General features: G+C 42.8%; 2 protein-coding genes across 4 annotated transcripts in view; one reads left to right on the top strand and one right to left on the bottom strand.

Moving 5' to 3' along the window:
• Window positions 1-203: 203 nt before the first annotated feature.
• The window catches only part of naf1 (nuclear assembly factor 1 homolog (S. cerevisiae)), a 59,384-nt gene continuing 31,718 nt past the window's right edge, over window positions 204-27,869 (bottom strand). For both annotated transcript variants that reach the window (XM_088374624.1, XM_088374623.1), the window contains exons 6-9: window positions 27,649-27,809; window positions 27,189-27,240; window positions 941-1,013; window positions 204-842 (exon numbers count right to left, since the gene is read on the bottom strand). In XM_088374624.1, the coding sequence (XP_088230750.1) occupies window positions 418-842; window positions 941-1,013; window positions 27,189-27,240; window positions 27,649-27,809 (711 nt within the window). In that variant the 3' untranslated portion in view covers window positions 204-417. The remainder of the gene's footprint in view (window positions 843-940; window positions 1,014-27,188; window positions 27,241-27,648; window positions 27,810-27,869) is intronic.
• Window positions 617-15,984, top strand: LOC148398567 (E3 SUMO-protein ligase ZBED1-like). 2 transcript variants are annotated; one of them, XM_088374626.1, is made up of 5 exons: window positions 617-903; window positions 2,885-3,689; window positions 6,205-6,398; window positions 6,489-6,834; window positions 12,568-14,066. In XM_088374626.1, exons 2-4 carry the CDS (start codon window positions 3,243-3,245, stop codon window positions 6,538-6,540), a joined length of 693 nt encoding a protein of 230 aa, XP_088230752.1. In that variant the 5' UTR covers window positions 617-903; window positions 2,885-3,242; the 3' UTR covers window positions 6,541-6,834; window positions 12,568-14,066. The 2 variants fall into 2 exon arrangements, with proteins under 2 accessions (XP_088230752.1, XP_088230751.1); XM_088374625.1 differs by lacking the exons at window positions 617-903; window positions 2,885-3,689; window positions 6,205-6,398 and having other exon boundaries at window positions 6,595-6,834; window positions 12,568-15,984.

The raw sequence follows: 27,869 nt of genomic DNA, 5'->3' as shown, positions 1-27,869 counted from the left end.
AAAGCTTTAAGGTAAGACCTACATATTTTGTCTGAACAAAAGAAAACAAAAGGCTGAAACTGGACGTTGTTTGTCTAGATTCTAAATCAACTAACAATGACAAATATTGGGTTGGACCATCTCCAACAACCTCTTCTCACTGTTGTAAAGTTGAACAAATACTAAAGGACAAAGAAAAAGAAAAAAAGTAAAATAGACAAATGTTCTGCCTGTCATTTATATCTTTTATTGACCCAAAAAATTTACTTTGTCCATTAAACATTTAAAATTAATCAACTGGTTACAAGGTCATTAGAATTTTGTTATGAAAATTGATATGCTAAATATTAGAATTAGCATAAAAAATCCATATTGATCAGACTCTTCTATAGATGCACACACTGCAGACTTTATACAGTTAGTCCAATGTGTTGAATTTTATTGTGGTGGTGGTGGTGGTGGTGGTGGTGGTGGAGGATGGAAATTTGAAAAATGGACAGAATTTGGTGGACAGAGTAGAGAGGTGTATGATGGACTAAAGAATGATGGAGGAGGGAAGCGAGGGAAGTTGATTGAGGGAGGAGGATAGGGTAGATCAAGGCAGGGAGGAGCATGGTACTCGCCGGTAGAGGTGTATGATGGACTAAAGAAAGAAGGAGGAGGGAATGTGACTGAGGGAGGAGGATAGGGTAGATCAAGGCAGGGAGGAGCATGGTACTCGCGGGTAACATCTGTGTGCAGGGGTGGCTGACGAGAATGACGAAAAGGATGGTGGGGGTTGTTTCCATTAAGATGCCTGAATGGAGCGTCTGAATGTCTTGGTATTACACGGTGCGGCTGCAGAGTCTTCACCATAAGAATTTCTATGAGGGGACAAAACATCAAGAATAAAGCCATGACAGAAACGCTTAACCTTCTTCTAAAGTAAGACGACAATTTTTTTTCCATGGTCTTATTTTACCTGTGTTGTGCTTTGTGTTTTTCACTCTCCTCTTGGCTTGCTGCTCCTTCTCATCATCACTGTAGTCTAAAGCCTGGAGAGTAAAACAATAATTTGCTGTAAGATATAAACCATCAAGTGGAAAATGGAAGAAAAATCACTTCCGTTGCATGCTTGAGATATGGATTACTGTAACCACAAGAAGGCCTTGTTGCTCATAAAGTACAGTGGTATGACCAAAATCTGTTCAGAAATGCTTGTTGAACATTGAGTTTAGTCAATTTGAAAAGAGGCTGAAATTCACCAAATCAGTCATATGGGTGCCTTCTTTACAAAAAGGTGCCTGTTATGTTATTTTTATGAAATGTTATTAGCGACATCAACACCATATCTTAGATAACAATGCTTTAATGTGGTGACAATGCCAACGCTTAACACAACGAACACCACAGAACAAATAAAGTCCATGAATGATACAAGAAACACAAAACTGTTTTTTGTTATATAAATAAAACATAAATAAGCTATAAACATTCTGGCCCCAGAATTACAAATGACTGTAGTAACTCCTAGGGTGAAAGCGTACATTTTTAAAGGAGATAGAAGCATTTAAGCCTGGTTCACACAACATTATTTTAAAACTGTCGGCAAAATAACGAACTCTGAGTTCGAACGAATCACTTCTCGAACAGCCTTCTGGAACGGATTGTGGTCGAAAACCAAGGCTCCACTGTATATCAAATAAATGTAATATAAACAAGAATTTTAACGAACCATCCGTGTTACTCCAAATAATTAAATCCACCGGGATATTCATCCTCCGTGTCAAAAAAACCAACAACAAAAAACAGCTGTTGATTCCGGACCTACGTGCGCCACTGACGTCAGCCTCGTCGTCAGCCTCGTCGTCAGCCTCGTCGTCAGCCTCGTCGTCAGCCTCGTCGTCAGTCTCGTCGTCAGTTGCGGCCCCAATTTTTCCACAGATCTCATATATAACTATATTGTAGCTTAACCAAAGTACCAGGCAAGACGTGGGTTTGGTAACTGACTATTTCACAAATCAAGAGCTCAACATATGAGCCAACACACGCAAGCGCCCGAGATCGCTCTTGCCGCCCCCTCCCCCCCGCTGCCTTCACGGCCTCCCTAGACAATCGGAAACTACTGAAGTCTAACTTACACGTTGCTACTCTAAATAAACTATATGTCAAATAACTATAACATAAATAAGTTTATCGAATCATCTGTGTCACTCCAAATCATTAAATCTCCCGACTCCGGAAGTCAGTGAATGGAACTCATTGTCAGTGAGGCTCCAATTATTCCACAGACCATAGTGCGCCCTCATGCGGTTTAAAGTGAAAATAACATGTGAAGTATTCAACTATACTAGTAAGTAAGATTTGTGAAAAATTTCACAAATAAGTCGCTCTTGACTATAAGTCGCCACCCCACCCAAACTATGAAAAAGAAAAACGCGACTTATAGTCCGAAAAATACGGTAAACATAAAATAGAGGTGGGGGAAATTTCCTTCTTTCTTCTTAGATTAATCGTGATTCGGTCATGGAAGAATAGAGAACGATTCGCAAACATCCAATTTCCAATTATTTAAATATGCCAAGTAAAGCGGAACTAAAATACAGTAAGTGCATTCTCCGAGACGCTATGCGGAACGGACCAAGAGCACAGTGGCACACTCAGCACACTTCCGCAGTACACTCCTCCAGAAAAAAAACAACAAATATGGCTGAACCTGAGATATTCAACCCACTTCGCCGAGAGATCCGACCTGCTCCTAAAAATTTAAAAGCAGACGTGTTGAATCATATTGGATTCTACAATGTTGACGGAGCAAATGAATTCGACAAAAGCTACGTTGTATGCAAGATTTGTCACACTAAAATAAAATACTTTGGCAACACAACGAATATGAGAAGTTACACAGCATGATTTCACCCTACAGAGGAGGTAGGAAAGCCGACTGCTGCTGTTGCTACTAGCAGCCAGAGAACAATTGAGGAGCTGCCAAACACATCGCAAAAGGCCAAGCGAATTACGAAAGGCATCGCGGAATTCATTGCAATGGGTTTGCAACCGTACTTGGTTGTAGAGAATCGTGGATTTCGGAGAATGATGGAGGCAACGGAGCCGAGGTACGTCATCCCATCCCGACGCTATTTCACCAATACGGCCGTCCCGGCACTCTACTGGCAGACTAAAGCAGAAATAACATCATCGCTGTTGAATGCAGACCAAGTTGTCGTTACATGTGATGCGTGGATGTCTGTAGCCTTCGAGTCATTTGTTACTCTAACTTTGAGATGGTGAGCAGGTTTTTAGAGCAGCAGCCTGCCATCACCTCCACACTCCTCTCCCCTCAAGTGAGAAGATCAGAGAAAGACCTATGTACACTCAGTGAGGCTGATGTCACAAATGCTGAGGGTATCATATCAGCCTTCAAGCCCCTGAAGGATGCAACAACCGTCATGTCAACAGAGAGACGCCCCACCATTTCTCGAATTGCTTCTCTGCAAGCTAAACTCCTCAATGAGAAAAAGGACAGTCCTGGGATGTGTCCACTGGTCGGGGAAATAAAGAGAGCCATACACGAGGACCTCTGCAAGAGATACAGCAGCGAGCAGGAGAAGCAAACTCTTCAGATAGCTGCTGCCCTCGACCCTCGGTTTAAAAGCCTGCCCTTCCTGTCGGAGGAGGACAGAGAGGAGACCTATGACAGAGTGGCTGTTGAGGCTGCTGCACAACTCCAGGTAATTCTGCAATTTTTATTAGATTGTATTATGTATATGATATTCCCTGTAAAGTGTTACTCTGTGCATATTCTGCATTACCGTATTTTCCGGACTATAAGTCGCTCCGAAGTATAAGTCGCACCAGCCATAAAATGCCCCCAAAAGTGAAAAAAAAAACATATATAAGTAGCTCCGGAGTATAAGTCGCATTTTGAGGGGCAATTTATTCGACAAAATCCCACACCAAAAACAGTCATGAACGAGCAACAACAGGCTAAACGATAGCAACAACAGGCTAAACGATAGGTATGCTCACGTGACAAACACAAACAAAGAGCTGAGAACGGGCATGACATAACATATAGAGTGATTAAGGAGAACTATTACATGAATAACATGTTTATAAAACCATCGGTGTCACTCCAATTCATTAAATCCATCGATTGTTCGATACGATAGCAACAGGCTAAACGATAGTTATGCTAACGTGACAAACACAAATGAGGAGCTGAGAACGGGCCTGACGTAACATATAGAGTGATTTAGGACAACTATTACATAAATAACATGTTTATAAAACTATCGGTGTCACTCCAATGCATTAAATCCATCGATCGTTCGATACGATAGCAACAGGCTAAACGATAGGTATGCTAACGTGACAAACACAAACAAAGAGCTGAGAATGGGCCTGACGTAACATAGAGTCATTAAGGAAAACTATTACATGAATAACATGTTTATAAAACCATCGGTGTCACTCCAATTCATTAAATCCATCGATCGTTCGATACGATAGCAACAGGCTAAACGATAGGTATGCTAACGTGACAAACACAAACGAAGAGCTGAGAATGGGCCTGACGTAACATATAGAGTTATTAAAGAAAACGATTACATGAATAACACGTTTATAAAATCATCGGTGTCACTCCAATTCATTAAATCCATCGATCGTTCTTTGTCAACATGGCAACAATGGCTGCGCGCGGCTGAGGGCGCTTGCACTTCAAAATATTCCACAGACTCATATAACGATAGATAAACTATATTTCAAATAACTATAATATAAGCAATAATATTATCAAACCATCCGTGCACTTTAAATCCATTAAATCCATCGATCAGATTCCTCGTCCTTTGTCAACATCGCCGCGCGTGCGCCCTGACGTCAGCCTCGTCTTTATTCCACAGATCTAGTATATAACTATATTGTAGCGTTAACAAAGTGCAAGGATAGACGTGGGTTTGGTAAACCACTTTTTATTAAACAAAACAAACTTCCAAGTGTGTGGCGGCGTGGACTTCCAGACACGAGAGCTCCATGGCATAGGACCGGGCGTGCGTAATGGCCATGTCCGAGGCCCATGCACCGTTCGCGGACAGCCACTCGGCCGAGCGCCGGCCCCCGACTCAGTAGAGAAGGACCGGGCTTGCGTAAAAGCCATAATAGTTTTTCAAACCTTCTATGTCACTCCAAATCCTTAATTCCTTCAAACTCTTTGTCCTCCGTGTCACTTAGAAATGATCACCGCTAATGATGCCGGTAGTGCTTACGTGGGTACGTTTGTCCTTTATGTAAACAACCGCCGCGCCGCGCCACTGACGTCACTTGAAATAGTAATCCATTGGTACATCACGGTTCTCCAAACTTTCTTTCTGCTGCTCGATTACTGTTTTCAGCTGCATATTTTACAACTTGAAGTTTGTAACCTGCAAAATATGAGTTTCTTTTTGGTGCCATTTTTCTTAAGCCCACCCAGTTGATGAGTCACAGCCAACGGTGAAATTTAGAGCGCCCTCATCCAGTTTCGTCTGAAAATATAATTTTTTTCAGATGTAGTTTTTTGTTTTGTTTATTTGGTTGTTTTATCAAAGTCAAAGTCTGCTTTATTGTTGATTTTTTTTCATATACCAAGACACACAAAGAGATTGAAATTACGTTCCCACTATCCCTCGGTGAGATAGTACACATATGCATACAAGCAACACAAAAAAACCCAAGAAGGCACAAACAATGAATAAATAAGAGTGTTGAATAAATGATAAATAAACAAATAGATAATAATAATAAATCTAAGAGGAGCAAAAATGGAGCAAGTGTACATACAGCAGACAGTGGACTTGGATATCGTGCTTTAAAGTGTTAATTGCTTTATTTGATGTTTTCTCTATGTTTTGAATATGTTCAAGATAAAGATTTAAAAGCATGTGAAGTGATCAACTATACTAAAAATAACATGGGAAGTGGTCAACTATACTTGTAAGTAAGTGATGTATTAATGATCAAGTAAAAATCTGTGAAAAAAAAACATATAAGTCGCTCCTGAGTATAAGTCACCCCCCCACCCAAACTATGAAAAAAAACGCGACTTATCGTCCGGAAATTACGGTATATAACATTTATTTATTTTGTACATAATTCAATATCAAATTCAATCATTTGTATCAAATGTCAATTTAACAATGAAGTTGTAATAAACATTTGAGCCTTTTTGTTTACGCGTTTTCCTCATTATTTGTTTACCTACAGCAAAATGAGAAAGAGGACAAGGAACAAACACCTGCTGCAGGGGAAGAGGACCCACCAAACATAGATATGGAAGAGGAACACAGAGCTTTGTCATCTTCCCTGTTGGAGGATCTGCTGGGGAAGCACTTCACTCAAGCCAAAAGGCAGTCACAGCCCCGATCTGCCTACGCCAGGGCTCAAGAAGAAGTTTACAAGTACTGTACTAGTACTCCAGCTCTCCGTCTCTCTGAGGACCCTCTTGACTGGTGGGCAAGGAATGCAGTACATTTTCCTCTTATTTCCAGGCTTGCCAAGAGGTACCTGTGTATTCCAGGCACCAGTGTTGCTGCAGAATGAGTTTTTTCGACTGCAGGAGACATCATCACTGCACAACGCAGCACACTCGCATCTGAGCATGTGGATCAACTCCTGTTCTTATACAAGAACATGGAAACATGAAAAACATGAAAAAACCCACTGCTGATCGACGGAGACGACGTGGTGTATTGTCGACGAGCCAGCGTCCATTAGGAGGACCTGGAAAAGAAAGACCTGGGGAGAAAATTCTTCGCTGGGCCAGCATCTTAGGTCTGCCTTCGTCTGACAACAGTGGATTGACGGGATCCGGAAGTGCAACAAACCAGGGGACAAGTAAGTAAAAGCCCTAAAGTTGTGGTGAAATGCATAAAAGTGAAAAGTGCACGAGATATGTAGCTTGGGTTCAAGTCCCAGTGGAAGGAACAGACTAAGAAAAGCAGAGCTTCTTTTTCGTTCATCGAAGAAGTTTGTAGATTTTTCTTTGTCTGTTTTTCCAAGCGATGGGATCTGGCTTGGGTTAGAGTCCCAGTGGAAGGAACGTGCTAAGAAACACAGAGCTTCTTTTTTGTTAATCAAAGAAGAACGTAGATTTTTCTTTGTCCATTTTTCCGAGCCAATGAACAGCTTGGGTTTGAATCCCAGTGGAAGGAACGGGTGAGAAAAAACAGAGCTTCTTTTTCTTAATTGAAGAAGGGCGTAGATTCTTTTTTGTCCGTTTTTCCAAGCTATTTGCCTGAATGTTGTGTGGTTGAGAGTGACTGGTAGGATAAATTGACTAAAGAGCAGTACTTGCAAATAACACAGGCTAGAAATATGTTGAAAGGTCAATTTAAACCTGCATTGAGGATCCTCAAAAAAAACATTTGAAAAAAAAAAAAAAATCGAAAAAACTAAAACAACTAAAAATAAGATGGGAAAAAAAACGGTAAATCTCTAGCCCTTGAAAAAGATGAGAAGTACATGGCGAGTAGATTTCTTAATTGTATGCAATACATGCCAAAGTGGAAGAAAAAGTATGGAGTACAAAGAAAGTTGAAATGTGGAACGTAGTGGTAGAATTTTTGGAGGAGAGTGTGGCTAGGAAGCCAAAGGGATAGAGAAAGGAAAGAAAATAGAGATAATTGCAATGTGCTAGAGTGTGGTTGAAAGCTGCACAAGAGAGAAGAGAACAAATTCAAAAGACAAAAAAATCGAAAAATTAAAAGTGATGAGGCCGCCATTCAATTAAGATTTGAAAAAGAATTTGGGTTGCACAGTGGCATCCCATTCAATGATGCAGTTGAGAGTGCTTATCAGCAACATCTTAAAAATGCGCTCCTCACTGGTTTCCCCCCTGAATTAGGCAACTGGGTGAGGAAACATTTGGTGGAGGTGGACACTGCTTGTGTTACAACAACCATGCAGTGGGCCAGAGACGCTGACAAAGTGAACAAGAAAGGCAAAAGGTCTGATGTATTTCTAGGTGATGATGATAATGATCTAGATGAAGATACAACAGTCTTCTTCCAAAGTTCCCAAAGGGGCAGAGGAAGAGGTAGAGGCCAACAAGGCCGCAGGCCGCCCATTCAATTCAAAATCCACATCAAATTTGGACTGTGGGAAATGGGGACACTTGGCAAGAGTGTGTCATCATGTAAAACAAAACCAATCAAAGGGTGGAGGAAAAGGCAGAGAAAAAGTCAAAATTTCAGCATGACTAGCTTCCTCCCTCTTGACCGCTCATGCCCCTACAGAGAAAGAAATAATAAATGTCCATACAGCATGAGACATTCTGAGCGCATGAAAAGAAAAAAAAAAAACCACATGTAACTTTTGGTTTAGATTCATTGTCAGATTACAGAATGACAAATGACCAGGGATCAAATTATGTGTGCACACAAAAGTTAAAATTTGCAAATCAAGTGGTAAAGAAATACAACTTGCTTCTAAAAGATAAATAAAGAATTAGAATGTGCTGTCCTTGCGTGTGTGGGCGGGAAACCAGCTTCATGATCGACTGCAGGAAATGGCCAGCCTGTGACGAATCATTGCTGCCGGGCTCCCACCCCTCATGCGCGAGAGCTGTGCATGTGTGTGCGTATGTGTTAAAATGATGAAATTGGCTAAACTTTTAGTGCAAAGAAATTGCTAGACAGTGGTCTATCCAATTTGCACCGCAAAACAGAAATAATTTTGAAAAATAAAAAAGAAAGGAAAAGAAAAAAAGCTGTTTCCGGGCAGAAACTGATCCACACTAGTGCACATTAGTGTTGAGCCCTCATGAGAAATTCGATGGAAAAAAAACAACGACAGAACATGCTTTCGGGAATTGGATGAGGCAAAATTGTGAATTTAAGACATTGCAATGCATCGCTCTTATTTATTCATTGTTTGTGCCTTCTTGTTTTTACTTTTTGTGTTGTTTACTTGTATGTATATTGTGTACTGTGTCTTGTCACTGTGGGATAGTCCATCCATCCATTTTCTGAACCGCTTAGTCCCCACGGGGGTCGCGGGCGTGCTGGAGCCTATCCCAGCCGTCATCGGGCAGTAGGCGGGGGACACCCTGAACTGGTCGCCAGCCAATCGCAGGGCACACAGAGACAGACAACCAATCGCACTCACACTCACACCTAGGGACAATTTGGAGTCTTCAATCGGCCTACCAAGCATGTTTTTGGAATATGGGAGGAAACCGGAGTGCCCGGAGAAAACCCACGCGGGCCCGGGGAGAACATGCAAACTCCACACAGGGAGGGCCGGAGGTGGAATCGAATCCGCACCCTCCTAACTGTGAGGCGGACGTGCTACCCAGTGCGCCACCGAGCCGCCTTTAACTTTGACTTACCGTAATTTCCAGACTATAAGTCGCGGTTTTTTTCATACTTTTGGGTGGGGCGGCAACTTATACTCAGGAGCGACTTATATATGTTTTTTTTCCACAAATTTTTACTTGATCATTAAGACATCACTTAAAAGTATAGTTCCCATGTTATTTTTAGTATAGTTGATCACTTAGCATGCTTTTATATCTTTATCTTGAACATATTCAAAACATAAAAAATAGAGAAAACATCAAATAAAGCAATTAACACTTTAAAGCACCATATCCAAGCCCACTGTCTGTTTGCTCCTCTTATATTTATTATTATTATCTATTATTATTTGTTTATTTATCATTTATTCAACACTCTTATTTATTCATTGTTTATGCCTTCTTGGTTTTTTTTGTGTTGCTTGTATGGATATGTGTACTATCTCACCGAGTGATAGTGGGAACGTGATTTCAATTTCTTTGTGTGTCTTGGTATATGAAAAAAAAAAAAATCGACAATAAAGCAGAGTTTGTCTTTGATAAAACAACCAAATAAACAAAACAAAAAACTACATCTGAAAAAAAATATATTTTCAGAGGAAACTGGATGAGGGCGCTTTAAATTTCACCGTTGGCCGTGACTCATCAACTGGGTGGGCTTAAGAAAAATGGCACCAAAAAGAAAGTCATATTTTGCAAGTTATAAACTTCAAGTTGTAAAATATGCAGCTGAAAACAGTAATCGAGCAGCAGAAAGAAAGTTTGGTGAAGAAAAATGGCACCAAAAAGAAAGTCATATTTTGCAAGTTACAAACTTCAAGTTGTAAAATATGCAGCTCAAAACAGTAATCGAGCAGCAGAAAGAAAGTTTGGAGAACCGTGATTTACCAATGGATTACTATTTCAAGTGACGTCAGTGGCACCGCGCGGCGCGAACCACGTAAGGACGGCCGGCATCATTAGTGGTGACACGGAGGACAAAGAGTTTAAAGGAATTAAGGATTTGGAGTGACATAGAAGGTTTGAAAAACTATTATGGCTTTTACGCACGCCCGGTCCTACTCTACTGAGTCGGGGGCCGGCGCTCGGTCGAGTGGCTGTCCGCGAACGGTGCATGGGGCGCGTACATGGCCATTACGCACGCACGGTCCTCTGCCATGGAGCTATCGTCTCTGGAAGTCCACGCCGCCACACGCTTGGAAGTTTGTTTTGTGTAATAAAGAGCCGTTTACCAAACCCACGTCTATCCTTGTACTTTGTTAACGCTACAATATAGTTATATACTAGATCTGTGGAATAAAGACGAGGCTGACGTCAGGGCGCACGCGCGGCGATGTTGACAAAGGACGAGGAATTTGATCGATGGATTTAATGGATTTAAAGTGCACGGATGGTTTGATAATAGTATTGCTTATATTATAGTTATTTGAAATATAGTTTATCTATCGTTATATGAGCCTGTGGAATATTTTGAAGTGCAAGCGCCCTCAGCTGCGCGCAGCCATTGTTGACAAAGAACGATCGATGGATTTAATGAATTGGAGTGACACCGATGGTTTTATAAACATGTTATTTATGTAATGGTTGTCCTAAATCACTCTATATGTTACGTCAGGCCCGTTCTCAGCTCCTCATTTGTGTTTGTCACGTTAGCATACCTATCGTTTAGCCTGTTGCTATCGTATCGAATGATCGATGGATTTAATGAATTGGAGTGACACCAATGGTTTTATAAACATGTTATTCATGTAATAGTTGTCCTTAATCACTCTATATGTTACATCAGGCCCGTTCTCAGCTCTTTGTTTGTGTTTGTCACGTTAGCATACCTATTGTTTAGCCTGTTGTTGCTATCGTTTAGCCTGTTGTTGCTCATTCATGACTGTTTTTGGTGTGGGATTTTGTCGAATAAATTGCCCCCCAAAATGCGACTTATACTCCGGAGCGACTTATATATGTTTTTTTTCACTTTTTGGGGCATTTTATGGCTGGTGCGACTTATACTCCGGAGCGACTTATAGTCCGGAAAATACGGTAATAGGAATAATTGATTGGTTGTTTTATAAGATTATACAAACTTCTATATATGAGGTAAATCCGAGAGATTGAGTTCTTTAAATTTAAGAACAAAGAAAAAATTCAGATTAATTTGCCAGCAGTTTTTTGTGTTGTTTTTTTTTCTTTTTGATTGATGGATTGTTCTATCAGGAACCTTAGGAAAAAATAGGATAAGGGTCATGAGTTGAGAATGATATGTGAATGTTGTGTGGAGAACTTGGATAAATTGAGACCAATGTGATGGAAAGACTCCTTTTTGGAGACTGTGTGTGAGATGCAAATGAGCATTGATGAATGATTGCCTGAATGAAAGGAAAATACAGGTTGAATGGTTGAAGTTGTTGGAGACTACTATGGAAAATTAGTAGAAAACCTTTGAAGAAAGAGTGATTTGAGTTAAATGCTAGAAAAAAAAGTTGCTTTTGGATTGATAATTAACTAGAGACAAAAAAACGGAATACCAGTAATATATCCAGAAGATGGGTGAACTGGGAAACTGAGAAGCGTTAAGGAAAGAAAGACAAATTAAATGATGATAGACTCATGTGTAGTAAAGTCAAAGTCTGCTTTGACACATCCTCCCAAAATGTTTGTCAAGGTGTGAGACATGGGCGTCGCCAACCCTCAGAAGGAGGGAGGGAGTAGGACAGATAGTAAAAGATCCATATCCATATTTACGACATATGGATTCTTGAATACATTTGGCGTCATACCATTAAGTTAAGATTTTCTCAAACTTTTCAAGCTTTTGCTGTAAACAATCGTAAGATGATTGAAAAGTGACGGAAGAAGCTATGAGGAAGTGGTGTAGCTGTTTGGAAGGGCACGCGCTTATGCGCTTCCCTGACTAATCAACATTTGGTTGACTGATAAGCAAAGGAACCATCTGCTACAGAACATCCATTCCCGCAGCCCAAATCCAACCAAGATCAGAGTCTCCTTTAAATCTCCTTTAAAACAGGAGGCAATAAATGGGATAGCCCCTGTCATAAATGGTCTTTGGTTAGGAGGAAACTTTAGGAAGTGCTCAAACTCTTCTCGCAAACACTCCTATTTGCCCAGTTCAAAAGGGCAATAAATGTGACTAGTGAATGATATAACATTTGCAAAATGCAGACGAAGAACTGTCCTTGTCAGATAGCATGATCAGAGCACTCAAACTGAAAGATGTGTCAAACGCAAATTTACTGCCGCCTGATCTTTCTTCCCCACAGGTCAACAACCGCTCCAAGCCAGGAGACTGAGACGACATAAAGGTCGTCAAAAAGGACAAACTGGGCAAACCATGATGGCAGGGGCCATTCCAAGTCTTGCTGACTACCCCCACTGCACTGAACAGTGCTGGAAGGCCCAGCTGGTTTCACCTCAGCCACTGGAAGTTACAGAGAGTGCTGGACCCCATTTTTGGAGTGGGGGGAAGTCTGACTATAAAGGGGCCTCATCGTTTAGGGCGGGACGTCTCAATGTTGGTGAAGAATCCATAGATCCCCACTCTGACTAGGCCAGGGGTGCTCAATACGGCGATCGCGATCGACCGGTCGATCGCCAAGCTACTACTGGTAGACGGCATGACGTTAAAAAAAATTTAAAAAAAGCTGTATGCTAGAATCCAGCCCATCGCTTGATTGACATACAGGTAGGCCTGTCGGGAGGCAATCACAGTGAACCGCACATGTGCAATAGACAGTGACTACAACCCTCACCACAGCATGTTTAACGGCCGCGCACACACAAACCGCCAAAGTTTATAAGCTAATCAATGCACGCACTTGCTTTTTTCTTTTAAACAAAAGAAAGTTTATGACCATCAAAAATGAGTGGGGTTGCTGGACCAAGTAAGAAGCCAAAAACCTATCACTTTTTTCTCACAATGTCATTTTCTAAGTGCGTTGCATAAACTACATGCACCATATTATTTATTTATTTATTTATTGTAGTGGGTAGATCTTCGTGACTTGGTCATTTTAAAAGTAGCTCACAAGCTGAAAAGGTTTGAGCACCCCTGGACTGGGCAATGGGAAATATTGGTGTCTCTGCCATCCTAGTAGCAACGGGGCTCCAGATGCTAGGTGGATCCTCTGCTGCATTGTGGTTGGAGCGTGCTATGGTCTATGGGCTCATCTGAACGGACCAATTGACAATGTCGACCGAGAAAAAAGATGGTCCCATGATGAGAACTTTGAGGACTGGTTATGGGACCCCAGAAACCCACACGAAACCAACACTTGGTACTTGTGTGAGACGTTCACTGTGAGCGTAGAGCGTCACGTAGAGCGCCGCAGTGTCACTAGATAGACGATCTACATTCCTACATTTGTATATTCTTTTCTAGTTTTTCCTTGCCTTTTACATATTTTACTCCACTCTGATTCACTCACTCGTCGCCTCATGAAACCACGTGTCGGGTCAGAAAACTCGGGGTTTTGGTTGAGATGCAGTCACATTTTCCATTACCTATCCGTGGTCTAATCTGGTGACGGGGTTTGAGTTTATCCTTGCTTTTTACGTTTTCTACTGCACTTTAGGGAGTTTACTTTTGATGAAAGTTGCGGACTGTCAATCCCTGCCATTTCGACCACGTCACTGTTCGGCTCTCGATCGTCGATCATTGGACACGCGGACAGACCATCCCCACCATTTTGTCCACATCGCTGTCTGGCTCTCAGCGGGGGCTTCGTGGCCGTTTGTCTACCGTCGATCATCGGACACAAAGTATGGCTGTGGATCAAGAGGTTTGTACGGCTTCGTGCACCAACTGCACCCTTCTCTTAGAGAGGTTGTTCCTGCTAGAGGGACGTGTCCGCCAGCTAGAGCAGAATAGTGCGATAACAGTAGATGTGGCGGACACAGACGCGGACTGTAGTCAGTCCGCTAGCCCAGTTAACATTAGCCCTAAACGGCTTGCTAATCGCGATGAGCCAGGTAAGACGCATAGCCGTCCAAAGTCATCTCGGTCTACTGGCCCTCGCACCTTGGTCATAGGCGACTCCATTACCCGAAACATCACGCTTAAAAATCCAGCCACGGTAATGTGTATTCCTGGAGGCAGAGCACCTGACATAGAAGCTAATCTTAGGGAGCTGACTCGCAATCGGCCTAGTCAACAGCGTGGGTCCAACAACACTAGCTACTCGGACATATTGATACACGTCGGTGCCAATGATGTTCGGATGAGGAAATCAGAGATCACAAAGAAAAACATAGCGAGGACTTGTGATCTCGCCAGAAAGATGAGTCGGCATCGAGTATTTGTCTCTGGCCTCCTGCCTGGGAAAGGCACTGATGATAGGTTTTGTAGATTAGTCTCCCTTAATCGATGGATGGCTTGGTTCTTTAGAAAGCAGGGACTGTATTTTATAGATAACTGGTCTTCCTTCTGGGGCCGCCCCGACCTGCTGAGGAAGGACGGCCTTCATCCGAACAGTGAAGGCACCTTCACTCTTTCTAGGAATATAGATTACGGTTTGAGCCATTCATGACACGTCACTTTAGAGCAGGCCGGCGCACAGGTGACTGGACCACCTGTTAGGATGGGTTTGGAGTCTGTTAAGTTAAAGTTAACTAGCGCTAGGCCAGACACCCAGCATGCACATAGCTCCTTGTGTAGACTAGAGCGTCACAGTTTGAATAGTGCTACAGTACACGTGGACACACTTTCTGCTGAGGTAGTAGACAAATCCAATCACTCCACCCCGACCGGTATTGCTGATGAAACGGTGCCTGTTTCAGATAATATTACATGTGTACCGAATATTTACTATCAAATTCCTACGGTCGTATCGTCCCACCGCGCTAATAAACATTTGAGAGGTGATGTCAGGCCTAGAGAACACAATCTTACTTGCATTTCGTTTAAAAATCCTTCGACAGATACGAACCCTGATCGACCGATTACACTTAAACTTGGTTTTGTGAATATTAGATCACTTCATACGAAAGCAGTTCTCGTTAATGACCTCATCACGGAACATAATCTAAACGTTTTTGGTCTTTGCGAGACCTGGTTAAAACCTAATGAACTGCTGCCGCTTAATGAGGCCTCGCCTCCAAATTTTGTGAGCTCGCATGTGGCGCGCCCTCGTAAAAAGGGTGGGGGTGTCACCCTCATCTCAAATTCTGACCTTAGATTTAGGCCTCGTTTGATTAACGTATTTAAAACATTTGGAGTTCTCACTGTCCGATCCACCGCTTCACCGTCATTTTATCTTGCTGTTATTTACCGTCAACCCGGGGCTTACTCTGGCTTCCTGGATGAATTTTCAGAATTCGTGGCTGATCTAGTGACAAATGCGGATAATATAATAATCATGGGCGATTTCGATATCCACATAAATTTACCGTCAGAGCCACTTATGTTAGGGTTTTCCAGGTTATCTTTATCATAGGATTATGTTGGAATGCAACAGGTAATAAATACCTTACCTTGTCCTCCTTATCACAAGGTCGTAAAACATCCCCTGAGATGTTTAGATTAGAGGACAAGGGCTTTCTATTCAGCCCACTCATACCCCCACTCTGTTTCTCTTAATAAATATCCTCTTGCAGGAAGGAGAGTCCAGAGCTCTATTCGAACATCGCTGCACGCACAGCGACGAATGGACTCTCCACCTGCAGGTGTCCAAAAGGACTTACTTGTCTCCCGTGTGGTTCTTGCAAAATAAGTTGGAGTGAGCAAATCTCAAACAACTTACTTCGGCGTTTCAGACTTTAACTGATACGTTTGGTTTTACGCAACCCGTACAGGCAGCAACGCATAAGAATGGAAATACCTCAGATCTGGTATTATCCCGAGGACTTGCAACCTCAAATATAACAGTACTGACATACACTACTGTTTTGTCTAATCATTACTTAATAAAATTTGAAATTTTAGTTCTTTGTCAAAGACAAGAGAGCAATCAGAATTATAGCAGCCGTAATATTAACTCCATGACTGCAACTGCGCTATCTGAGTTACTGTCGCCAGCAACTGCCATATTTCCCGCATATATCAGCTCTATTGATAATCTTACAAATTAATTCAATGCGACATTGTTAAATGCCATCAACTCTGTGACGCCGCTACGTCTGAAAACTCGCCGTAGATTGTCTACTCCGTGGTTCACAGATGAAACACGCACGCTTAAGCAATTATGTAGAAAGCATGAGCGCAGATGGCGTTTAACCAAACTTGAGGTTTTCCATCAAGCATGGCAGGACAGCCTTCTGAAATATAAAGATGCGCTTATCTTAGCAAAAACTCGTTATTTTTCGCAAGTCATTAATCTCAATAAAAACAATCCTAAATACCTAATTTATACAGTGGCAAAGCTAACACTACGCCAGCCGACCCCCGGTAGTGCCTTCCACTCAGCTGACGAGTTCATGAAATTTTTTGCTCGAAAGATTGAATCCATTAGGGATGAGATCAAGAATACTATTCCAATCACTCAGTCGAGACCGCCGATTACCGGCGCTGATGATCATGCAATAACCCTCTAAAATTTTAAAAGCGTGTCCCTTGAAAGGCTTACACAATTGGTTAGTGCGGCTAAACAAACATGTTTACTCGACCCACTTCCAGGGAAATTACTTAAAGAATTTTTAAATTTTAGGACCGTCCGTCTTAAATATAATCAATCTGTCTGTCCCCTCAGGGATAGTGCCAACAGCCTTTACTTAAGCGACAAAATCTTGACCCGGACTGTCTCAGTAATTATAGGCCAGTTTCAAACCTCCCATTCATAGCAAAACTTCTTGAAAAAGTAGTAGCGCGGCAGCTTATTGATTACATGGTCGCCAATAATCGATATGAATCTTTTCAGTCTGGTTTTAGAGCTAATCATTCCACTGAGACAGCATTTGCTAAAGTGAGTAATGATCTCCTCAGAGCTATGGATTCAAACACTTCATCGGTATTGTTACTACTCGATCTTAGTGCTGCCTTCGACACTGTAGACTTCGATATTTTATTAGAGCGTCTTAAAAGTTGTGTTGGTATTTCAGGGTCAGCACTAGGCTGGTTCTATTCCTATCTATCAGACAGGATGCACCGAGTGGTCTATGGCAATACGTCCTCTGAGCTCTATAATGTTACGTGTGGTGTCCCACAGGGATCAGTACGCGGACCAATTCTATTTAATATTTATATGATTCCCCTTGGGGACATACCGTATTTTCCGGACTATAAGTCGCTCCAGAGTATAAGTCGCACCAGCCATAAAATGCCCCAAAAAGTGAAAAAAAACATATATAAGTCGCTCCGGAGTATAAGTCGCATTTTGGGGGGCAATTTATTCGACAAAATCCCACACCAAAAAGTCATGAACGAGCAACAACAGGCTAAACGATAGCAACAACAGGCTAAACGATAGGTATGCTAACGTGACAAACACAAACAAAGAGCTGAGAACGGGCCTGACGTAACATATAGAGTGATTAAGGACAACTATTACATGAATAACATGTTTATAAAACCATCGGTGTCACTCCAATTCACTAAATAGCAACAACAGGCTAAACAATAGGTATGCTAACGTGACAAACACAAACAAAGAGCTGAGAACGGGCTTAATGTAACATATAGAGTGATTAAGGACAACTATTACATGAATAACATGTTTATAAAACCATCGGTGTCACTCCAATTCATTAAATAGCAACAACAGGCTAAACAATAGGTATGCTAACGTGACAAACACAAACAAAGCGCTGAGAACGGGCCTGACGTAACATATAGAGTGATTAAGGACAACTATTACATGAATAACATGTTTATAAAACCATCGGTGTCACTCCAATTCATTAAATCCATTGATCGTTCTTTGTCAACAATGGGTGCGCGCGGCTGAGGGCGCTTGCACATCAAAATATTCCACAGGCTCATATAACGATAGATAAACTATATTTCAAATAACTATAATATAAGCCAATAATATTATCAAACTATCCGTGCACTTTAAATCCATCAAATCCATTGATCAAATTCCTCGTCATTTGTCAACATCGCCGCGCGTGCACCCTGACGTCAGCCTCGTCTTTATTCCACAGATCTAGTATATAACTATATTGTAGCGTTAACAAAGTACAAGGATAGACGTGGGTTTGGTAAACGGCTCTTTATTAAACAAAACAAACTTCCAAGCGTGTGGCAGCGTGGACTTCCAGACACGGGAGCTCCATGGCATTGGATTGGGCGTGCGTAATGGCCATGTCCGAGCCCCATGCACCGTTTGCGGACAGCCACTCGGCCGAGCGCCGGCCCCCGACTCAGTAGATTAGGACCGGGCGTGCGTAAAAGCCATAATAGTTTTTCAAACCTTCTATGTCACTCCAAATCCTCAATTCCTTCAAACTCTTTGTCCTCCGTGTCACTTAGAAATGATCACCGCTAATGATGCCGGTGGTGCTTACGTGGGTACGTTTGTCCTTTATGTAAACAACCGCCGCGCCGCGCCGCGCCACTGACGTCACTTGAAATAGTAATCCATTGGTACATCACGGTTCTCCAAACTTTCTTTCTGCTGCTCGATTACTGTTTTGAGCTGCATATTTTACAACTTGAAGTTTGTAACCTGCAAAATATGAGTTTCTTTTTGGTGCCATTTTTCTTAAGCCCACCCAGTTGATGAGTCACTGCCAACGGTGAAATTTAGAGCGCCCTCATCCAATTTCGTCTGAAAATATAATTTTTTTCAGATGTAGTTTTTTGTTTTGTTTATTTGGTTGTTTTATCAAAGTCAAAGTCTGCTTTATCGTCAATTTTTTTTTCATATACTAAGACACACAAAGAGATTGAAATTACGTTCCCACTATCACTCGGTGAGATAGTACACATATCCATACAAGCAACACAAAAAAAACCAAGAAGGCATAAACAATGAATAAATAAGAGTGTTGAATAAATGATAAATAAACAAATAATAATAGATAATAATAATAAAAGTGTTAATTGCTTTATTTGATGTTTTCTCTATTGTTTATGTTTTAAATATGTTCAAGATAAAGATATAAAAGCATGTGAAGTGTTCAACTATACTAAAAATAACATGGGAAGTGGTCAACTATACTTGTAAGTAAGTGATGTCTTAATGATCAAGTAAAAATTTGTGAAAAAAACATATATAAGTCGCTCCTGAGTATAAGTCGACCCCCCACCCAAACTATGAAAAAAACTGCGATTTATAGTCCGGAAATTATGGTAATACGTACCGTAATTTTCGGACTATAAGCCACGTCTTTTTCCCATAGTTTGGGGGGGAGCGACTTATAATAAGGAGCGACTTATGTGTTGTTTTTTTCAAAAATTGTCAAAAAAAAAAAAAAAAATTGAAACCGCGATTAAACAAACCGCGATGTAGCAAGGGAATACTGTAATTTGAATTTCAAGTGACGTCAGCGTCGGTTGTTTACAAAAAGGACAAAGATTGATCACGGGATGACGAAGGACCCCGCCTACTACCAGCATCATTAGCGGCTTTACTTCTAAGTGACACGGAGGACGAAGAGTTTGAAGGATTTAAGGATTTGGAGTGACACAGAAAGTTTGAAAAACTATTATGGCTTTAACGCACGCCCGGTCCTACTCTACGGAGCTCTCTTTCACCTCCGTGGATAAAAGTCGGGGGCCGGCGCTCGGCCGGGTGGCTGTCCGGGGACGGTGGATGGGGCTCGGTCATGGCTTTTACGCACACCCGGTCCTATCAAAGTCAAAGTCAGCTTTATTGTCAATTTCTCCACATGCCAAAGACACACAAAGAAACCGAAATTTCGTTCCCCCCTATCCCACGGTGACAAGACAACAAGTAAACAAGTATAACAACAGCGTGCTGAATAAATTATGAATAAATAACACAACAAATAAATAAGATGAGCAAAAAAAGGAGCAAGTGCGCGTACAGCAGACATTCCAGAAAATAGCGCAACAGTGCCGCACGCTACGCAGAAGGGGGTAGCGAGTTCAGGGTCCTAACAGCCTGGAGAAAGAAGCTGTTGGCAAGTCTGGTGGTGCGGGAGCGCAGGCTCCTGTACCTCTTCCCAGAGGGCAGAAGGTCAAACAAAGAATCAGCCGGGTGACTCACATCTCTCGCAATCAAGGTTGCCTTGCGGGCGAGATGGGAGGGTTAAATGTCCTTCAGGGAGGGGAGCGAAGCACCAATAATCTTACCAGCCGTATTCACTATGCGCTGCAGGGCCTTCAAGTTCTGTTCAGTGCAGTTACCACCGCAGACAGCGATGCAACTGGTGAGGACGCTCTCAATGGTGCCACGGTAGAATGTAGACAGGACTGCCTGAGGAGGACATGCACGCCTGAGCTTCCACAGGAAGTACAGGCGGCACTGAGCTTTCTTTGCCAGTGACGCGGTGTTTGCGGACCAGGAGAGGTCCTCACTGATGTGCACCCCTAGGAACTTGGTGCAGCTCACCCTCTCCACCACAGCACCGTCGATGATCAGCGGCAGGTGTTTTGTGTGACCCTTCCGGAAGTCAACAACGATTTCCTTGGTCTTGTTTACGTTCAGCAGGAGGTTGTTGTCCCTGCACCACGTGGTCAGAAGGTCAACTTCCGACCTGTACTGAGTCTCGTCGCCCTTCATGATGAGACCCACCAGAGTCGTGTCGTCAGCAAACTTCATTATGCGGTTGTCGCTGTAGGTCGCAGTGCAGTCATGCGTCAGCAGGGTGAAGAGCAATGGACTGAGCACGCAGCCCTGGGGGGCCTCCGTGCTCAGCGTGATGCTGGTGGAGATTTTGTCGCCAACACGCACCACCTGAGGCCTCTGACAGAGGAAGTCCAGTAGCCAGTTGCAGAGGGAGGTACTGAGGCCCAGCTCGTCGAGTTTGCAGATGAGTCGCTGCGGCACAATGGTGTTGAAGGCAGAGCTGAAGTCCACAAACAGCAATCTCACATATGAGTCCTTTCTCTCCAGGTGGGTGAGGGCCGAGTGGAGGGCAGAGCAGATGGCATCCTCAGAGGACCGCTTGGTACGCGAACTGGAAAGGGTCAATGGTGGGGGGGAGAACGGATTTGATGTGCTCCATGACAAGCCGCTCAAAGCACTTCATGATGATGGGCGTCAGTGCCACGGGGCGGTAGTCATTGAAGCAGGATGGTGCAGGTTTCTTCGGCACAGGAATGATGGTGCCATCGATGGTGGCAGATTCTATGGATCTCTCTTCCACCTCCGTGGCTGGAAGTCCACGCCCCCACACGCCTGGAAGTTTGTTTTGTTAAATAAAGAGCCGTTTACCAAACCCACGTCACGTGTGGAATAACGACGAGGCTGACGTCAGGGCGCACGCGCGGCGTTGTTGACAAAGGATGAGGATTTTGATCAATGGATTTAATGATTTAGAGTGCACAGATGGTTTGATATTATTGCTTATATAATAGTTATTTGATATCTAATTTATATATCGTTTTATGGGCCTGTGGAATATTTTGAAGTGCAAGCGCCGTCAGCGGCGCGCACCCATTGTTCACAAAGGACGATCGATGGATTTAATGAATTGGAGTGACGCAGATGGTTTTATAAACGTGTTATTTATGTAATAATTTTTTTTTAATAACTCTGAATGTTACGTCAGGCCCGTTCTCAGCTCTTCGTTTGTGTTTATGTTACGTTAGCATACCTATCGTTTAGCCTGTTGTTGCTCGTTTGTGTCTGTTCTTGGTGTTGGATTTTGTCGAATAAATTTCCCCCGAAAATGCGACTCATGCTCCGGAGCGACTTTTTTTTCAGGTTATTATGCATTTTATGGCTAATGCGACCTATATTCCGGAGCAACATTTAGTCCGAAAATTATGGTAAATATAATATTAGTTTTCAATGTTACGCGGATGACACCCAATTATATATGCCGTTATCGATGACAGATCCGCGGAACTGTTGTAATCTTGATGCGTGCCTTGCGGAGATCAAGCAATGGATGTCTCTCGACTTCCTTCGTCTTAACCCAGATAAAACTGAGATGTTGATAATTGGTCCAACTCGTTAACACTTATTTAAGGAAACCACTATAACAATAGATAACCATACTATCACTCAGAGCGATACTGCAACTAATCTCGGGGTAATATTCACCAAACGCTCTCCTTTCAAAAGCACATTAGGAATATAACCAAAATTGCGTATTTTCACCTTCGTAATATTGCTAAGATTCGTCCGATCCTCTCGACCGGTGATGCGGAAACTATTATACATGCGTTCGTCATGTCGCGCCTGGACTACTGTAATGGTCTTACTAAGTCCAGCATCAAAAGTCTACAGTTAGTACAAAATGCTGCTGCGAGGCTGCTCTCACGGACAAGAAAACGTGATTACATTACACCAATATTAGCCAACTTACATTGGCTCCCGGTCCATTTAAGATGTGACTTCAAGGCTATTCTATTAACCTATAAATCACTGCATGGCTTAGCGCCTTCATATTTCGTCGATTTAGTTGTTCCTTATGTTCCGTCTCGTAACATTTATTCGCAAAACACTAGTCTTTTAGTGACACCGAGGGCCAAGAAAATGTCTGCAGGGTCTAGAGCATTTTCTATTCGGGCTCCAGAGCCTTGGAATGCCCTACCAATGGATATTAGAACTGCTACCTCACTAGAAACATTTAAGACATGTTTAAAGACACATTTCTATGATATGGCCTTTAATTAACCTGTAGTGGCCGATTCGGCTGGAGTTTGTTTTCACTTCCTCTCCCCACCCTCCCCTCCCCGGCTGGGGAGGTGGTTCGGTGGCACCCAAGCTTACAGCAGCTATCTGGATTCTCGTGGACCAATTCAGGATGAGGGAACTGCAGCTCACCCTCCTCGAAGACACTGCCAGGACAATCGAGGGCACCTCCAGCAGCTCTTTGCTTTGACTTGGACATCCACTTTTTCATTGATTTTCATATTATGTATTATTTGTGCCCTCTCTGCATCCATTGCAGCCTGGTGATCCTGAAAGGGGGATCCTTCCATCTGTGGTCTCGTCTCAAGGTTTCTCATTTTCCCCTGGTAGGTTTTTTTTGAGTTTTTCGTTGCCCTTTCGGGAGCTTAAGATCAGGGGATGCTTTGAGAATAATTGTCAATTTTTGTCTATTTGAAGCCCTTTGAGACTGCTTGTGATTTAGGGCTATACAAATAAACTTGACTTGACTAGAGCTCACAGAGCTCTGGTCGAAAACCTTCATCATCTCCTCTGCAAACACCGCGAAGGAGGCACAGGCTAGGGTTTGCCTATCATACTCAGCTGCCCCACAAGTGTCCAGTCAGGTGGGTGATGACACACCTGACACTGGCACCCTCCGACGCAAAGGTCCGGGGTTACAGGGAAAATATGACCCTGTAGCTTATCAGGATCGCTTGTACCTGTCGTGGATCACCGTCAAAGCTTTCAGGGTGTCCAGCCTTAGGAGCTGAGGATGGATGCTGGTCGGATTGTTCGAAGCAGAATAACCAAGTGCGACACGAACGCAAGTTTACTGAGAAAAAGAAAGGGATGACTGCCGTGGGGAGCGCATGGCAGCTGGCAGTGTGTGTGGCAGAAAGTAATAATAGTAATAATAATAGATCGGTTTTATATAGTGCTTTTCTAAACACTCAAAGCCGCTTTACATAGAAAATTTACACGCACACAACGCGCACACACACACACGCACGCACGCACGCACACACACACACACACACACACACACACACACACACACACACACACAAACACACACACACACACACAGAGTTAAGGGTTATATGCAGAGTTGAAGAGGTGGGTCTTGAGATGGTGTTTGAAGGAGTGCAGGGAGTCAGCATTACGGATGGTCAGGGGGAGAGAGTTCCAGAGAGTGGGGGCGGCAATGGCAAAGGCTCTATCCCCAATGGTCCGGTATTTGGTCGAGGTAAAGGGGGTGAGCAAGTTGGCGTCAGCAGAGCGGAGTCGGCGGGTGGGGTTATAGCGGTGCAGGAGTTCAGATAGGTAGGTGGGGGCAAGGTTGTTTAGGGCCTTATCGGTGGTGACAAGGATCTTGAAATGCATGCGCTGTTTTATGGGGAGCCAGTGAAGATGACGGAGGACAGGGGTGATGTGCTGTCTGCTGGGTGAGCGGGTGAGCAGTCGGGCAGCAGAGTTTTGAACATATTCCAGTTAGTGAAGGACAGTTGAGGGGAGGCCGTACAGGATACTGTTGCAGTAATCCAGTCTGGAGTTAAGGGATGTAGGCGTGCAATGTTTCGTAGATGGAGGAAGGATGTTATCTTGACGTGGGTGATATGTGGTTTGAAGGAGAGTCTGGGATCCATATAAAGTCCAAGATTTCTGACTAGAGGGGAGGGAGTGACAGAGTGGCCGTCAATGCAGAGTGTGAAGTTGTGGTAGGTGGGGAGGCTGGATTTAGGACTAAAGATGATGAATTCTCTTTTGTTACTGTTTAGTTTGAGAAAGTTTTGAGTCATTCAGTCTATAATGTCTGTGAGGCAGCGAGTGAGGGTGAAGAGAATGGCAGGGGAGATGGTTTTGGTGGAGATGTAGAGTTGAAAATCATCAGCGTAACCCAAAGTTATAGTAACCCAACTCGTTGATCGGAGAACAGAGTCGTGACATGGCCACAAAAAAAAAAACGATGCATCTTGTTTTTATTCAAATGATTATATAGGAGCCTGCTGTCATCGAAGGAAGAGATTAAAATTTCCTTATTGAAAATCATTGTAATGACTATCGCTTAAAATATAAAATTCAGGTATCAATTGGCACTAAAAATTTACATGGACCTCGCTACTAATGACTACTTTAATATATCACAAATATTAGCCTGATTAGGCTGATTTAAGAGAAAAGAGCAACCTCTCTGCAGCTGAAGTTGCCTGTCACGTCTGTCTATTTCCTAGCACCAGTCACCAACATACGCAAGCACGACTTGTTTCGAGAGAGAGAGAGCAGGCACTTAAGTTTCATTTGGTCAGAGCGAACAAACCACACGTTTTTTCACGAGCATACCCAAAGTCCCCTCACATTCAATTCTGTTATCAGTTCCTGCTTGCTATCTAACCTTAGTTGGGGGACGCAGAGGAGCCATTTCTCCAAAGCCTGAACAACAGGGGTCGCCAATGATCCAAATAAAACACGCAATCAGACACACACGCCAGACCGATGGGCGCACGCACGCGCGCAGGCACGCACGCACACTCGAGGAAAGAGGGGTCACACTGCAGTCCTAGGTCATTTGCCGTTCTTTTTTCTCTTGGTTCTTGCACTCAACTCAGTATTCTATTGTTTGTTCCTATCAGGCCCTAGTTGGGGTGCGCACACACTTGACTACTTCCACTCACTCCACTTTCCTCCTTCAGACCACTTCACGCAAATGTACACTCCGTATAGATGTCACACATACACAGCTGTCAGTCGCACACAAGCTGTCACAATACTGGCAACATGCCCCAAAGTTTTAAATTTAAAATGACTCACTTTAACCAGGTACCCATTCTGCATTACAGCCAATTGTAAAATCAAATCCAAGTTGGTGATTGTGAAGTCCTACAAAATATTATCCAACGGCAGGTTTCCTAACTTATGATAAACATTTAAAGCTCATCTATCCATTTTCAACACCACTTACCCAATTCAGGCTCACGGGTATACTGAAGCCTATCCCAGCTGACTTCGGGCGAAAGGTAGACTAAACCCTGAACTGGTCGCCAGTCAGTCGCAGGGCACATTTATAGACGAACAACCAATCACATCCAAATACACACCTCCACTGAGCGGAAATCGATCCCACGGTGCCCACACACAAGTCAGTTGAGTGTACCGCTAAACCATCAGCGACAAATTGAATGCTCATTAGTTGGTTGATATACTATTCACAACTACTTAACTTATGGCCACCCACTTCCGAGTTAACATTCGTATTTGGTCTGAACATACGAAATGACGAAATGGTCCGAATGATGGCCTGAGAAATTTGTCTGCCTTTGACCTGGATAGGGACTATTACGCGAAAAGATGAAAAACAGCTCGACAGTCCCCAATCCTTGCTTTTTTTTTTTTTGGTCGTACCTCGTATATGGGCAACCGTAGGGGACGGTTTTACATTTAGTAGTTGTTATTTCGTTAATTTTCTCGAACTGAAATAACCTTGCTCAGCACATACCCCTTTGAAGAGTCGTATCGAGACAGAGTGATTGATTTTCTGTACACAGTCTGAAAGACAATTTCGAATTGTGCAGCCCATGGTGAGACTAAGGGTGTTTTCACATTTGGTCCCTTTCAGCCTTCTAAACGAACTCAGATCGATGACTCAGCATTTTTGTGCATATGTGAACACGCCAACCGTACTCAGACCCCTTTAAAACGAACTGTACTGAGACGGTTCGCTAAGAAGTCAACGGTACGGTTCACCTAATCTGTGCATTTGAACACAAAGCGCACTGGGTTCACTTCGCCTTTTTGCACTGTATTGTAACCTCCTTGGCTTGCCGTAGATTGGTCACGTGACTGCAGGCTCAAAAACAAAAGAAGAACTCGGTCCTCTTTGAAATACACTCACAATGTGAACACAAAAAGAACTGAGTTTGTTTCCTCTAGGTCCACTTTTTGGTCCACTTAAAGAGGCCTGACCTTGGTTCTTTTAAAAGGGTTCAGGTGTGAAAACACCCTAAGTCTTATATCCATTAATTGTATTGCTAGTTTATCTGGCGGTATTGTGTTAAAGGCCAAAAAAGTAAACAAAGCGCAATTTAGCATAGCTCCCCTGCTGTTCCGGGTGGGCGATATCAGTGTGGAGACTCACCAAATTGCATGGAGCTAAAATGGTTGGTTAAAACACTGGCATCTTAAACAATGGAAACAAATATTCAATCTGTAGAATGTAGTACCTCTACTGGTGGTTCTTGATCATTTTTCCAGGAGGCATCTGAGCCCTTTGAACTGTGGAGGGGGGAAAAAAAAAAATCAACAACAAATGAATACATTCTAAACCAGGGGTGTCAAACTCATTTTTTTTGTGGGCCGCATTGTAGTCATAGCTTCTTTTGGAGGGCCATTATGAAACGTATGAGCACCTCATATTATATACAGTAAAAGCTACAAAACAACTGACAAATAACTCGTTTTCAAATCAGACGAGTGAAAACTCGTCAAATATAAAAAAAAAAATATTGAAAGTGAAGACAATTTGCAATTCTAGTAATGACATGAATTTGATGCACAATTTGTCTTCGCGGGCCACATAAAATGATGTGGTGGGCCGTATCTGGCCCCTGGGCCTTGAGTTTGACACCTGTGTTCTAAACATTCATTATGCGTCATACTGTATACTTATGACTATGTACTCACAGTTGAAGTTGTTGTAGGAGGATGTATTCAGTATATTCTTTCACATGTGGTGCGTAATAAACAATCAATCCAAGTGTCAGCCCCTGAGAGCTGAGATCATCAGGAGAGTTGAAACGCAAGATATACAGAGGTCTGGCTACAGGACCAAAGACTTCAAAAACCTTGGACACAGAAATGGAAACTCAAATTTAATTCCTGATTACTCAGTATTTTTGCATATC

The sequence above is a fragment of the Syngnathus floridae genome, chromosome 4 (genome assembly GCF_059516105.1).
Source record: "Syngnathus floridae isolate MCC-2025c chromosome 4, RoL_Sflo_1.0, whole genome shotgun sequence".
NCBI lineage: Eukaryota > Metazoa > Chordata > Actinopteri > Syngnathiformes > Syngnathidae > Syngnathus > Syngnathus floridae.
The sequence above is the reverse complement of the archived record's forward strand: the minus strand, read 5'-3'. Positions and strand labels throughout refer to the sequence as shown.

Bases quoted from the DNA above. Each gene is read 5' to 3' on its own strand.
- LOC148398567 (XM_088374625.1), top strand. From the start codon at position 14,068: ATGGCTGTGGATCAAGAGGTTTGTACGGCTTCGTGCACCAACTGCACC.